Raw genomic sequence first — 13654 nt, 5'->3', positions numbered from 1 at the left:
TTGTGTATGGCGTAACGATTATGAAATAATAGGTAATTAAAATTGAGAATTGAGTTCAAAAATGGCGTTTCTGTTACGTTGGTAATTATATTAATGGGGCAAAACGATCGTTAATTGCATAACTCGCACAATTTAATTGGGAATTGACTTAAACCTTTTTTGGCTTTTGTAATATAGTAATAAAGACAAGGAAGCTTTTTGCCCCAAAAAGTAAAAATAATGCATCTCACATGACCAAAATAATAAATATCTATGTTTTTCTACTCCTGTTGGATAATACTGTAATTATTAAACTGTTTTTCTTTGGATAACAGGATTCATTACCCACGGCCCGTTGAATAATAATTTCAAAACTCACTGCAAATATCATAGCAACTAATTTATGAAGTCCAATCGCAAATTTTAATGCAATGGTATCAAGTATACAAAGGAATAATTTTAAAACCTCACTTTCAAACGTCAGTTTCAATTTGTCTAATGATGAAATTTATTTATCAATTTCTCTTCAGAGTCGTAGAAAAAGTATAGTATTCTACTCGCGAATAATGGCTATTACTCGCTCGGATGAATTACGCCACTCGCCTGCGGTTCGTGTTCGTCTTATTTTATGGAAGGGCATTACGAAACGTTTGTTAGGTGCAACGTCTTTACCAGGAGGGTTTTGGTGGACGCAGATTGCTGGACCACCTCACATTTAGTGCCACCGTTCAGCGTCGTCGAAGAAACGAACAACTTCTACCAAAGATCTAGAGTCGCGGTCCCGCGAGAGCTTGTTTTGGATATCGAGCTGGCCATTCTGGACCTCGTCGGATAGAATCCAGGTATTAGCGTAAGAAGATTGGCTTACCATTTGGTTATTGGCTATTTGTTGTGTAGTGAACACTAAAATAAAGGACCTTCAACTCTACCACGTGCAAAATGTTCTACCAATCAAACCAGAAGATTTTCCCTGTAGAATTAGATTTTGTCAGAAGAATTAAGAAGAACCACATTGAAAAATTACTGACAACAGACTAGGCAACTTGTAGGAGAAATGTTAATTTAATTGTCACATTAGGTACTCAAAGGTGGCTCGATTAGAACTTCCCAGGGAAATGGATAGGAAGCATTGGGTCGGTGTTATGGTCCCCTGAAACAAAAAGGAACAAAAGGACGAGAAGGGGAAACGAAAATTGAATGTATATAAATGAAATGTATATAAATTTATGTTTATTTAATGAACTTATTTTACTTTAAATTATACAATAAAATGATGATTAAAGTGAGGTTATAATGTGTCTGAAAGAAATATCAAAGGATACCAAATAGGAAGACGACCTGTAAAAGAGAGAGAGAAAACTATCACCAGCTTAACCACAAATTTTTTGAACACTCGATACATAAACTAAAGAGATCTCTCATCATGGCAAATGAGAGAGATATTGTGAAATGTGACTGTCAGATGTGCAAAATTATAAAGCTGATCGTGATGACATTGGAAAACCAATATTAGGTAGTCACTTGTGAGTTGTTAAAGAAATGGTATTTGTGTGTTCCGAAAAGCAAAAATAATTAGTTCCTCATAAATCTAAATTTAAGTAGTTGAGTTCACTATGCAGGAAACAATATAGATAAAAGAGTAAGTTTAACATTAAGTGTAGACGTGTAGAACGTTAATAAAAATTTGGAAAGATTAATTTTTCGCAAGCGACTTGGCCGCATTTTTCTCGAAAGAGGACGTTTGGATAGTTTATGCGACAAAAGTTGGAAACTGTACCACTTGTTCCTATAAACCTTCCGAATCGTTTAAAACTTCCAAGATGCTTTCTCTAATTGAGAGTGATGAGATTCTAAGTCTCGAAATTGCTTGGAAATTGTGCGTACCGTACATATCGTAAAAATAAATGTTCATGTTTGTGCAGTTCACACATTTGTTGGCCAATTTAACCAGTGTAAGCCTCAAAAATCCAAACAAATAAAAGTGTCACCATCTCGGATTTATTCGGGTGTACGAAATTAGCTCGGATCTGTATTAGACTGGTGATAAATGTTCCTCATTTGCCGCCTCGACAATTTGTAGACGTTTAGGAAAGCTGCTTTTTTTCGACCATAAATCTTGCTTTTAATAGTCCGGAATGTTAACGTGTGTGTGTCATTAGCTCTCTCCACACTTTCTTTTGTGTTAATGCATTCTTTATTTCGCTCGACTTGAGGGTGGAATGTTATTAAGATGTTTGCGGTTTTGTGTCCAAGTTTTAATAAACAGGAACAGTCGATTTTGGCTGAGAACAATAAACAAAGATATAAACAAACATGTACAGATTTATTAAGGCGGTTTGTTTAAATCAAATTAGATATGGCATTTAATAGGCTATAAAGGACGGCAGAAATTTATTAAACTCAACGTTTTCGAACCAGTTTTTCATTAATCGCGTTAAGTTTAGAGCGATACACTTTCTCACCTCACTCACTTAACAGAAATACAATTTTGATTTGCACTTACTTGTTTTTACGTACTAAAGTAAATACCTTCATCAATCATTACAAACTATTCTCTCGTTACTTATCCGATATTAAAAAGTAGGTATGTACATAAAATATCAAACAGGTTCTTAAAAGTTTAAAAATTAGCAAAAATACAAAGAAAAACTATGACATTTTTGTGAGCAAGGTGTATATTTTTACAGATCAGTTATAAACAGTAGCTGGGAAGAAAGTTCCAGGCTAATACTTTAATTTTATTATCATAACTTTTGAATTTATTTTTATATTGTTGGCAACAACTTGCGTATTAAGACCTCTCACAGGACTAATTAAAGAATTCAGGTTTTTAGTATTTAACACTTTAAAAATATTATCTTTCAACTATGCTATACATTTTTAGTATTGCACATTTAGATTTCCAGCATTTATACACTTTTTGCTTTTAGTTTAGTTTAGTCATTGTATAGGAAGTTGGTAATTTCCAGTTGATACCGCGGTCATCAAAGTGCAGGTGTTGACGTTTCGTTAATCACACTACTAACATCTTCAAATGGGGTCTAAAATTGCTCTGAAGATGTTAGCAGTATGACTAATAAAGTAACGAAACGTCAGCTCGTGCACTTTGACCATCGCAGCATCACCACAAAGCCACCAACTTTATTCTTTTGACCTTTCTTTAGATTTGGATTTTATCTAGATTAGTTTACTAATGTTACCTCTTGATTTAACTTCTGTTAAATATCTGTGAGATAAGACTAATCGAACACGAAACGGAAATATCAAAGTCCTGGTCAAAAAAACAACATTTGTGGGTAATAATGGAATTTTTTATACTTGTGAGGCTATGAGGCATGAGAAATAATACTTATTTTTACTTACTTACTTTGATTGTAGGACGGAACAATAATTTCCGTAAAGAATGCGGCTATGTAAATTTGATTTGTTGGGTAGACTTGTAGAAATGTTTATATAATTTCTTGAGTTGCAAATTTTCTTTTTATCATGTACATAAGTTGAGTTTAAATCATCGTGATCGATTGTAAATTGTCCATTTGTTGAAATCGTTCTGTGGTCACACGTATTGTTAACTTTTATATACGCATTTTCTGTTCAATTTGACGTAGAAAATATGTAAAGTGTCGAGAGTGTCTTATCTTAAATTTTCACGTGAAATGTTTAAAATAAAAAATACTTTTTTAACTGATGAATCGCAGATCACAGAAACGTTTTTAAAAAATTATGAGTTTATTTGTCTTGTTACTTAATAAATACCTACATGTAACTAAGAGAGGTTCAGCTCCAGATAAATTCTTATACTCTGGATATTTACCAACAATTAAAGAAATTAACGTAGATATACAGTCATCATTTGAAATTTCTCTATATTATTGAGATTAAATGCACATAATTAACGGTCTCATTTAATAAGAAGCACATTAATTGATCGCTTAGTTTTAAATTTAGGGAATAAAAATGTTTCGTGTAAAGCAGTGTGCGTGAGATTCTCGATGAAGTTAATTAATTCCTAAGGAGCTAAGGGCTGGATGTCAGTTTATTGAAAATTTTTATTAACTGGACCAAATATGAAAAATACAAAGTGTCTCTAAAAGAACGTAGGTACATCAAGAGTTCTGTCAGATTATTAAATCTTAGCGCCAGTTGTGATTTGTGAATTTGACATCTTATAAGGAGGGGTCCTTCGATGTGGGACGGCTTTTTGAACAAAAAAAAAATCAGAGTGGTTGCCCCGACTACCCATATTACCACCCTGAAAGGAAACGCCTGAACGTTCGTAAATTTACGAGAAAAAAAATGGCAAATTTTTACCCGTTTCTCCGGCTGCGCTGGTGGACTCGACGCTCCGGGTTCGAATTTTTTTGGCGGAGTTTAATTGCTGAAAGAAACATATTGCTCTGACCTTCTTTATAACTTTTTTGTTTTTTAAATAACTTGTAAATTAAATTATGTTTTAAAATTTTTATTTGTAAACGCCTTTAGCCGACTGGCCCACCATTTTTTTTCTCGTTCGGGCGTTTCCTTTCAGGGTGGCAACCACCCAGTTTTTTGTTTTGTTTTGTTAAAAAAGCCGTCCCACATTTGCCAACCTCTTCTGGTTAGTTGTTTTGCATGTGATTTTCTTGAATTTTTCTACAGGGTTATTACTTATTATTATTATAAATGATTGTAGTCCAAGTAGCCGTAAAAACTGAATGTAAAATTTATTGTTGCCGCTCCATCAAAATGATGTGAATAAGTGAGTACACACAGTTCACACACAGGAGTTAAATTGGATGCAAAACAACTCAATATTTTTTTATTTAAAATCGTTAATTTAAAAAAATAAAATAAAATTCTTATCACCGCACTTTTCACCTAAAAAATGACAGTGACAATCATTTATAATAACCCTGTATATTCTAATTACATTTGATCTTACAACAATCTTTATTAAAAACATGAAACATGTCACTAATCGACTTACATAACCTCTTTTTTCTATTTAGATATAGAATTTATTTATTATTTTTCTCATAACTTTCTAACATGAGTTGACATTGCTCCATTGAGTTGTTCTGCGAATCGTGAGACACCCAGTATATTTTTTAAAGAAGGAATAAATGCATTCTCATTGTGAAAATGATGAAATGTGTAGAAAAAGTATCGTATTCGCCGGCATGTAGTGACTATTATCAACAAAGATATTATCATACTTATACCCTCCTTGAATATTATACAATTACGGCGCATATTCTTCAGCGCCCCTAAAGCATTAGCGCACAGCCACCTACGATGTTAGACACATTTATAATAATTAATAATCCTGTATTAGCAAAAGCAACGCCTAGTTAAAAAACTAAAAAATGTCAAACAAAAAATTGAGGTCAAAAATGTTTGCTGTCAAGCGAAGTAACTCTTTTTTTCCAAGTCCAGAAGTTAATTGCAATCGTTCTACGTTCTTAGCAATAATTTATTACCGCCTTTTCTTCTCGCGCCGAGAATCAAACCCTTGCAAACCTTTCAAAGTCTATGTTTTCTTTGATTGGTCAGAAATGATAAGATAACAAATAATTTGAATTTGTCAATTTGCTGCGTCAAGGTAAATTGGCATATCAGGAAATTCAAAATTACTAAACTGAAACAGTAAGTGATGCCAACATACTGACAGCACAGATGTCGTTGAAAACAACTATACATTCAAGTCAACCAAATAAACAAAAATCCGTACTTAGTGATTTTTTTTTATTTGACAACCTAATTTAACAGGTGACGGTTTTTTTCTTTTTGGAACAGACTTTACATTAGTATAGTCGTCCACTATAGATTTTAATTTGCAGGCTAGTAACCCAAAACCCAACACTACAAAATGCACTACAATACATTAATTAGACTTTAGAGCATAATTTCAGGGCAAGAATATTACTGCTTGAAGGATGTATTTCGCGCTAGGTACTGGAGTCTAGGTACAGTTCGAGACACGGAATTTCGGGCATCACTGTCAATATACTGTTAAAAAATGTAAAATAGGCTTTACATTATTAACCTCAATTTTACCGTTTGTGACGATTTTGATTGACATGCGATTGAGGTGATAGAAAATAAGTTTCAAAATTTGACTTTTGAATGTCACGTCATCGCAATTTTTTGAAGTGACAGCAAAATGATGCCTGAAATTCCGTGTCCCTAACTGTACTACTTTCTGTACGTAGAATATAGTCAACCAATCTTTCGCTCATTCGCTGAATAATCTATGTATAACAACTTATGGAATGTTTTTTCAGAATAAACAAAGTTTTCTGTTAATTTTATTAGACAATAATGGAAAAATAAGTAAGAAGCTATAATTTTTCAGTCGTTTTTGTTTTGACAAAAAAATCTGATAGGGAAGTCCTCTATTAGGATAAGAACAAAACGTTGACATTATGTTACAGGGATCTGTACATCTAAAATAAATACGTAAAAAATTATTAGGAATAAATTAACCTATACCGATAAAAAAAAAAGTTTGCAGTAGATTAAATAATGAGTTTACCGTTTTATTTACGAAATAGTCATTTTCTTGTGAATAGTTTTATGAAAAAGGCAACAGTAAATTCTTTAAAGTATTATACCAATCAGACACTCATTTTGGGAATTGAAACTTCATGTGATGATACTGGCTGTGCTATTGTGGATGTAGAAGGAAATATCGTGGGAGAGGCACTGAAATCTCAGCAATTAGTTCATTTGAAGTAAATTGTTTTTAAAATGGACAATGTTGATTTATATAATTATTTGCGAATTTTAGTAATGGTGGAATAATACCCCCAATAGCTCAAGATTTACATCGACAAAATATAGAAAATGTGGTGAATACTGCAATTAAAAGAGCAAATGTAAGTTTTGAAGATTTAAGTGCCATTGCTACAACTGTTAAGCCAGGTTAATATAAACTTCATAATTTTATTATAAGTATGTATGTTTTCTACTTTATATTTTAGGTCTTCCTTTATCTTTAACTATAGGAATGAGATATGGAAAGTATTTGTGCCAGCTCTATAATAAACCTTTTATACCAATTCATCACATGGAAGCTCATGCTTTAACAGCAAGAATGTATGATAAAACACTTCAGTTTCCATTTTTAGTCCTCTTAATAAGTGGTGGACATTGTCTTTTAGCTGTAGCCCAAGATGTTGATAAATTTTTACTTTTGGGTACAAGTTTAGATGATGCACCAGGAGAAGCTTTTGATAAAGTAGCTAGACGAATGAAATTGAGAAATTTACCAGAATATTCCCAACTTTCTGGAGGACAAGCTGTTGAGTTAGCAGCTTCTAAAGCAGAAGACCCTTTACAATTTAAATTTACCATTCCTCTTTTACATTATAAGGATTGTAACTTTAGCATGGCTGGCTTAAAAACTCAGTGTCATAGACATCTACTTGTGGAAGAAGAAAAGCATAGTATGTAAAAACAAATATTTTACTTAGTTTTGATAATACATTTTATAGATATACCCCCAGATGGTTTGATTCCAAATATAGATAATTTGTGTGCAAGTTTTCAGTTAGTCTTAACAAGGCATTTATGTCACAGAGTGCAAAGAGGCATGACATATGCAAACAGACAAGAACTAATTCCTGGAGATAAACAGACTTTAGTAAAATGGCTAATGAAAAATAGACTTTCAAAATTGTGTTGATTTTTTTCAGGTTGTTTCTGGGGGAGTTGCTTGCAACAATTTCATTGCAAAGGGGTTACAACTTGTTTGTGATGAAATGGATTATAAAATGGTGAGACCTCCACCAAAACTGTGCACTGACAATGGCGTCATGATTGCCTGGAATGGTGTTGAGAAGTGGAGAGCTAATATTGATGTACTGCAAGATTTTTTTAATGTTGAAATTGAGAAATCTTGCCCTCTAGGTGTAAACCTTATTGATGATGTAATAAAACAAAATATTAGTTGTAAATGGGCAAAACTAACACAGTTAAATTTTGCCCAGAAACAAAACTGTGTGAAATATACATGTTAATCAATGAAACATATTTTACACTAGATTTGGACCTTTTTCAGACAAAGCATCCTTAAGATTATTATACACATCATGAATATTTGATACATCCTCACTATTTTCCAACTGTACCATAACATCTATAAGTTTTCTAACTCTGTTTTTTACCAACTCTACATCTTCCAGTTTCTCTTTGGCAGAAATTGTCAGTATATCAGTGAATTTCAAAACATTTTCTGGGCGTATATTATCAGGATACTTTTTTGCAATTTCTGAAAAAAAATATTGGAGCATTATGTATTTACTTTATATAAATCGAAGTGCGCTTTTTATACCTGATATATTTTGCAGAGAATCTTTAATTTCTACATATTTTTGCTGGGCATTTTCTGTGTCCATTTTATTTATTAACAGCATAGATGGCTTTTCCAAAAGATCTTTATTATATAGTTCCAATTCCTAAAAAGTTATCTTTTGTGGCAAGATATATTTAAAAATTATGCAAATTTACTTTATTTAGTAGCAAAATAGTTTCTAAACAGCTTCTATGAGGATATTGTGGGCTCAATTGAAATCCATTAATGTCAACTATGAGTAGCAAAAGTTTGGTTCTTTCAACATGTTTTAAAAACCTGTGACCCATTCCTTTATTAGCATATGCCCCTTCAATGAGGCCAGGCAGATCAGCCATAGAAATTTCTCGAAGATCCTTGTAATTAATTATACCCACATTTGGTCGCACAGTTGTAACTGCATATTAAAAATAGTACTAGACATAATGTGATTTTGATACAACTTACATGGATAACTTGCAATTTTAGGCTTTGCATGTGAGACAGCTTTCAATAAAGTACTTTTACCTGCATTAGGAAAACCAACTAATCCTATGTCTGCAATCAACTTTAAATCAAATATAACTGGATATGCTTGACCTTTAGTTCCTAAATACCCATTTTTTGGATTACCACCAGCACCTCCTTTTGCTAAAAGTAATTCTTCTCCTTCCTGATTTATTTCTCCTAAATGAACCAACTATGTAAAATTAATGTACAAGTAACATAATATTTATACCTAATTTTTTTCCTAATTCTGTAAAAATGGTTACACCCACAGGTACTTCAAATTTTGTATTTTCACCAGGAGGTCCCAGTATAAAGTTGTGTGAACTATGTCTTCCAGATTTTGCTACATAGCTTTTTGATTTGTTTTGTTTATAAACATCACTTAAACTTATGTTTTCTTTTCCTACTACTACAACATTGCCCCCTTGTCCTCCAATTCCACCAAATCTAAGAATTATATAATAAAATACATTTTCTACTTGTTCATTTTGTATATTTACTTTGGTAGCCCATTCCCTCCAGTGCCCCCAGATACAAAAATTTTTAAGGAATCTCTAAAACCTTCTTTCAAATAATGTCGTGACAATTTCCTTAATTTTGCTAACGTAATTCTTGTTAGAAAAACCATATTTATTAAATTACCAAACCGTTTTTTATAAAATTCACACAAAAGATCTCACTTGAAAAGTTAATTCAACTGAACCTAAACCTAACCTATCATTAGGAGCAAGCACAATCTGCCAGTGTTGCCAAACGATATTAATTTAGTAACCTTTTTGCCATTTAGTTGAACAACCTGTCTGGATTGAGCCAATCAGGATAGCTTATTCAAATTTAAAAACCAAATCCGTTTAAACAGAGATTTAAATATCTATCTAGTTGTGAATTGGTTGTCAGCGTGTTGTGACTGTTGTGAGCTTGTGACTTGTTTTTCGTTTTTGTGAGTTTGTGCATTGTCCGGTGGTGTCAATTTTAATGAGAAAACTGAAATCGTGTTCAGATAGAGTAAGTGTTCTGTGGTTCAGATTATGTTTATCAAACATTAAAGTAGCGAGTAGTGGGACAAGTTTTTAGTTCGGTTAAGTCATTTCGTAAATTTTGCTGTTGTGAAAGTTGTTTTTCAATCATCAGAGCTTAACTGCTCGTAAAAAAGTAAATACGGGGTGTTATGTATATATGTCCACGTAATAAATTTAACCACCAATAAGGACTCGTTAAAACAAACATTTTTTTTAAATTTCTCATTTTGCCGCAAATTCTTCTAAACGGAGTTAAAATTAAATATAATTTGAACCCTAAAATTCATACCCGCTCATGTGTTTACACATTCATTGATAACGACGCACGAAAAAAGAATTACTCCATTAAAATACTCGAATGAAAAACACTAAAAAAACTGTTAATATTAGAACCTCGATCGTTCTTTCTTCAAAAAACTTTAAAGTTTTTACCGCACAAAAACATTTTCACACTCTTTCATTTCAATTAATGATAAGGTAATTGTTCACTTTAACTACTGCTGGAATTTTCGCGTTTTTTCTAGACAGCCTCAGGGCGTCCTCCTAGATCGTGTCCCACCATTCAAACCTTGTGCAAATGCCTTTTTTTCTCTCTTGTTGTGTTTCAAGTCTTAGTATAACTAAAGGGTAAGGAAAATTTTCAATTGCACAAGGTTTGACTGGTGGGAAACGATGTAGGAGGACGTCCAGAGGCTGTCTAGCCAGAAAAAACGCGAAAATTCCAGAAGTAGTTAAAGTGAACAATTACTATGGCGGACAATAAATTTAGGCCGGCAAATTTCTGACATTTCAAAAAAGTCAATGCAAGCGACCATTTATTGTCATTATGACTGATGTGTCAGTTTGTCAAACTGAAGGTTTTCAAGCTGTTTGGCGTTTCCTTCGCCCTTTTCGTAATTTACAGATCATGACCCACTAGCATAACTGATTTGTAGTAGCACTTCTCTGTGGTGCACGCTTCTTTCCCAATTTTAATTTTGATTATTGCTGTCACGATGACAAATGACGCTTGAATTTGAATACCACGAGTGCGCAGCACGAGTGGTATTCTCAAGCGCGGGGGACATTAGTTAGGATATCACAAAAATAGTCTACTAAGAGTGGTATTCGAGGGACTATTCAACGAACAAAATTTATAATAAATATTCCTGATAATCATCACTAGTGAAAATAACCGATAATGTTCACATGTGATGAATAATCAGGAAGTTTCGTTCTGATTGGTCCAGAAATGATAAATCGTGCATCAATATGTAAAAAATGTTAATTTTAAACAGTTCTATTGGTGATTAAATTTATTACGTGGATTTCCAGAATATCCTGTATAGTAAATATAATTAGAATCTGACAACATGATGAGCAAAAAAGAATCAGAGGATCTTGCGAATCACTATTTAAAAGATTGCAAAATTCCACCTGAACTTCAAGAGCCAACTTCAGCCTTGGTGAAGAAAATGGTGTCTCATCCATGTTACGCTAATCCTGAGTAAGAATGATCTCGTAATTGATGTACACTATTTTTTCTGTTTATATTCTTTTTAGGTACAAATGGTCATTAGAAGATTTTGAACTAGGTAAAAGACTAGGCCGTGGTAAATTTGGTCGTGTATATGTTGCTAGAGAAAAAAGAACTGGATTTGTTGTTGCTTTAAAAACTCTTCTTAAGAAGGAGCTTGTCAAGGGGAGGGTTGAAAGACAGATTTTGCGGGAAATTGAAATTCAATCCCATTTAAAGTAAGTATCTACTATTAATTATTATGACTTGATTTCTCAAATACAACATTATTTATTCTGTAAATATAAGGTAACAGTCAGTAGTCACTAGCATTAAATACTTTTCTGGAAGGGAATTTTTAATAATGTAATCAATCTAAAATTCTAACAATAACAAGAAATATTTAAACACGTAAGTACGCATTAATGCAAAAAGATGCGTTTTTTGAAAAACGTAAGGATACGCGAATAAATGGCATGGCAATTTAGACAATAAATTGTGGACGCGCCAGTGATTTGGTTTCATTGTAGTAATCATAAAAGTATTGTAAAGAAAAAGTGAACTCTCCCGCTTCATACACTTTGTATGACAAAAAAGAATCTTGCTCTTCATTAGCGTTGACCACGGGCCGTAGTGAGAGGAATTTTGAATTTTTAAATTCGCAATTTCAGCCAGTGGAAATCGTCTTCAAATGTATTGATGGTTTACGGCTTAAAATACTTCCGCCCCGCCTATTTGGTTACACGTTTTATACGTGCCTAATACGGGGTCATTATAAATGATTGTACCATCGTAGGTGGTTGTGCGCTATGGTTTAGGTGCGCCACTACGCCCACTAACTAGTGGGCGTAGAGTGTTAAATCTTCAACTTACAAAACTTTCATTACAATTTAAATAATTCTAGGCATCCATGTTAATTCATTTTACAATCACTTTGTATTGGAAAGAATCATTGTCCATAAATGCAAAAAAAAAAAATGTTCTTCAGAAGTCTTTCAAAACTCCTTTAGCAAACCAGTGTGAATTTAGTTTTAATTATTATTAATCTATTTTTAGACATCCTAATATTTTGCAACTTTTATGTTGGTTTCACGACAGTCATCGAATATATTTAGTTGTTGAGTATGCAGGACAGGGTGAACTATACAAGCACCTTAAATCAAGTAGTGGAGGACGGTTCAATGAACACCTGTAAACTATATGCTTATAATTAATTTACTTGTTATATTTTAAAAAGGACGTTGTAGAACCGCTAAATATATCTATCAGGTGGCAGATGCAGTTCACTATTGCCATCAAAATCAAGTAATACATAGAGATATAAAACCTGAAAATTTGTTGTTGACCATAGAAGGAAATGTCAAATTAGCTGATTTTGGATGGTCAGTTCACTCACCATCACTGAAACGTACGACTATGTGTGGAACTATGGATTATTTGCCACCTGAAATGGTTGAAAATGAAGAATATGGAAAGCATGTGGACCACTGGTGCTTAGGTATACTTTGTTATGAATTCTTGGTTGGAAGACCCCCATTTGAAAGTGAAACTCCTGATGAAACATATAAAAAAATAAGAAAGGTGCAATTGGAGTTTCCAGAAAGTGTTCCTGCAGGCGCACGAGATTTAATATCAAGTGTAAGTTCTTTTAATTCTAAAAAGCCTTTAAAAAGCTTTATTTTTCAGGTCTTAATTCGTTCCAGTCACCAGAGACTCACATTGCCTCAAATTATGAACCATCCTTGGATTGTAACTAATATGTAGTATGCCATTAAAATTTATATTTAATTTAAATTTTATATTTAATTTTATTTAATACTATTTTTCTGTAAGATATTGTTTTTATAAATTCCAAATTGTATTAAAACTGCTTCAAAATATATTGCTAAAAAAATTCCAATTGAATTTTATTGTACAGGCCTGGCGGTGACTCATCTTAACGAGGTGAAGACTCGCTGGTGGTAAATTTTATTAGCATTACCAAGTAAGTACCTAATTGACGCGCACTAATATGTGAATTTGGAATATAAGGTATCATATAATTCGCGCTACATTCCATAAATGGAAATCTTACGGAATATTTATCTATTAAAGTGATATAAGCCGACTGTTATCAACAGATCCGTAAAAAATGTATTTGTATTTTTGAGTCGTAGCGGTGTGATGATTTCCGGGATGGGTTTTTTTCAGTTAAGTATGCAAATTGCATCGCGCAATAAAGAGTTTTAATGCTGCAGCGCAAAGATTTCATTACTTAATGTATTGAAATGCTCAAGCATAACATTTGTGAAGTCAGAAAAACGCCCCTTAAATAGGAAAATTTTTAAATGTATCCTCCAG

At 32.9% G+C, this 13654-nt stretch overlaps 3 protein-coding genes across 5 annotated transcripts; 2 read left to right on the top strand and 1 right to left on the bottom strand.

Moving 5' to 3' along the window:
* Positions 1-6402: 6402 nt before the first annotated feature.
* Positions 6403-7988, top strand: Tcs4 (Threonyl-carbamoyl synthesis 4). The gene is made up of 5 exons (XM_069047014.1): positions 6403-6692; positions 6749-6882; positions 6942-7406; positions 7455-7603; positions 7656-7988. The coding sequence occupies exons 1-5, from the start codon at positions 6484-6486 to the stop codon at positions 7977-7979; spliced, it is 1281 nt and encodes a 426-aa protein (XP_068903115.1). The 5' UTR covers positions 6403-6483; the 3' UTR covers positions 7980-7988.
* Positions 7410-9574, bottom strand: LOC138130509 (GTP-binding protein 10 homolog). The gene is made up of 6 exons (XM_069047015.1): positions 9301-9574; positions 9030-9247; positions 8759-8977; positions 8470-8708; positions 8294-8417; positions 7410-8230 (listed from the first exon to the last, which is right to left on the bottom strand). The coding sequence occupies exons 1-6, from the start codon at positions 9426-9428 to the stop codon at positions 7995-7997; spliced, it is 1164 nt and encodes a 387-aa protein (XP_068903116.1). The 5' UTR covers positions 9429-9574; the 3' UTR covers positions 7410-7994.
* A 75-nt stretch (positions 9575-9649) lies between these two features.
* LOC138130510 (aurora kinase C-like) lies at positions 9650-13214 on the top strand. Of its 3 annotated transcripts, none has more exons than XM_069047018.1 (6): positions 9650-9805; positions 11134-11305; positions 11362-11553; positions 12371-12505; positions 12562-12952; positions 13018-13214. In XM_069047018.1, exons 2-6 carry the CDS (start codon positions 11172-11174, stop codon positions 13069-13071), a joined length of 906 nt encoding a protein of 301 aa, XP_068903119.1. In that variant the 5' UTR covers positions 9650-9805; positions 11134-11171; the 3' UTR covers positions 13072-13214. The 3 variants fall into 3 exon arrangements, with proteins under 3 accessions (XP_068903119.1, XP_068903117.1, XP_068903118.1); XM_069047016.1 differs by having other exon boundaries at positions 13001-13214; XM_069047017.1 differs by lacking the exon at positions 9650-9805 and adding an exon at positions 9835-9952 and having other exon boundaries at positions 13001-13214.
* Positions 13215-13654: the final 440 nt, after the last annotated feature.

This window comes from Tenebrio molitor, chromosome 5, assembly GCF_963966145.1.
Source record: "Tenebrio molitor chromosome 5, icTenMoli1.1, whole genome shotgun sequence".
NCBI lineage: Eukaryota > Metazoa > Arthropoda > Insecta > Coleoptera > Tenebrionidae > Tenebrio > Tenebrio molitor.
This window is presented reverse-complemented; position numbering and strand designations above follow the sequence as displayed.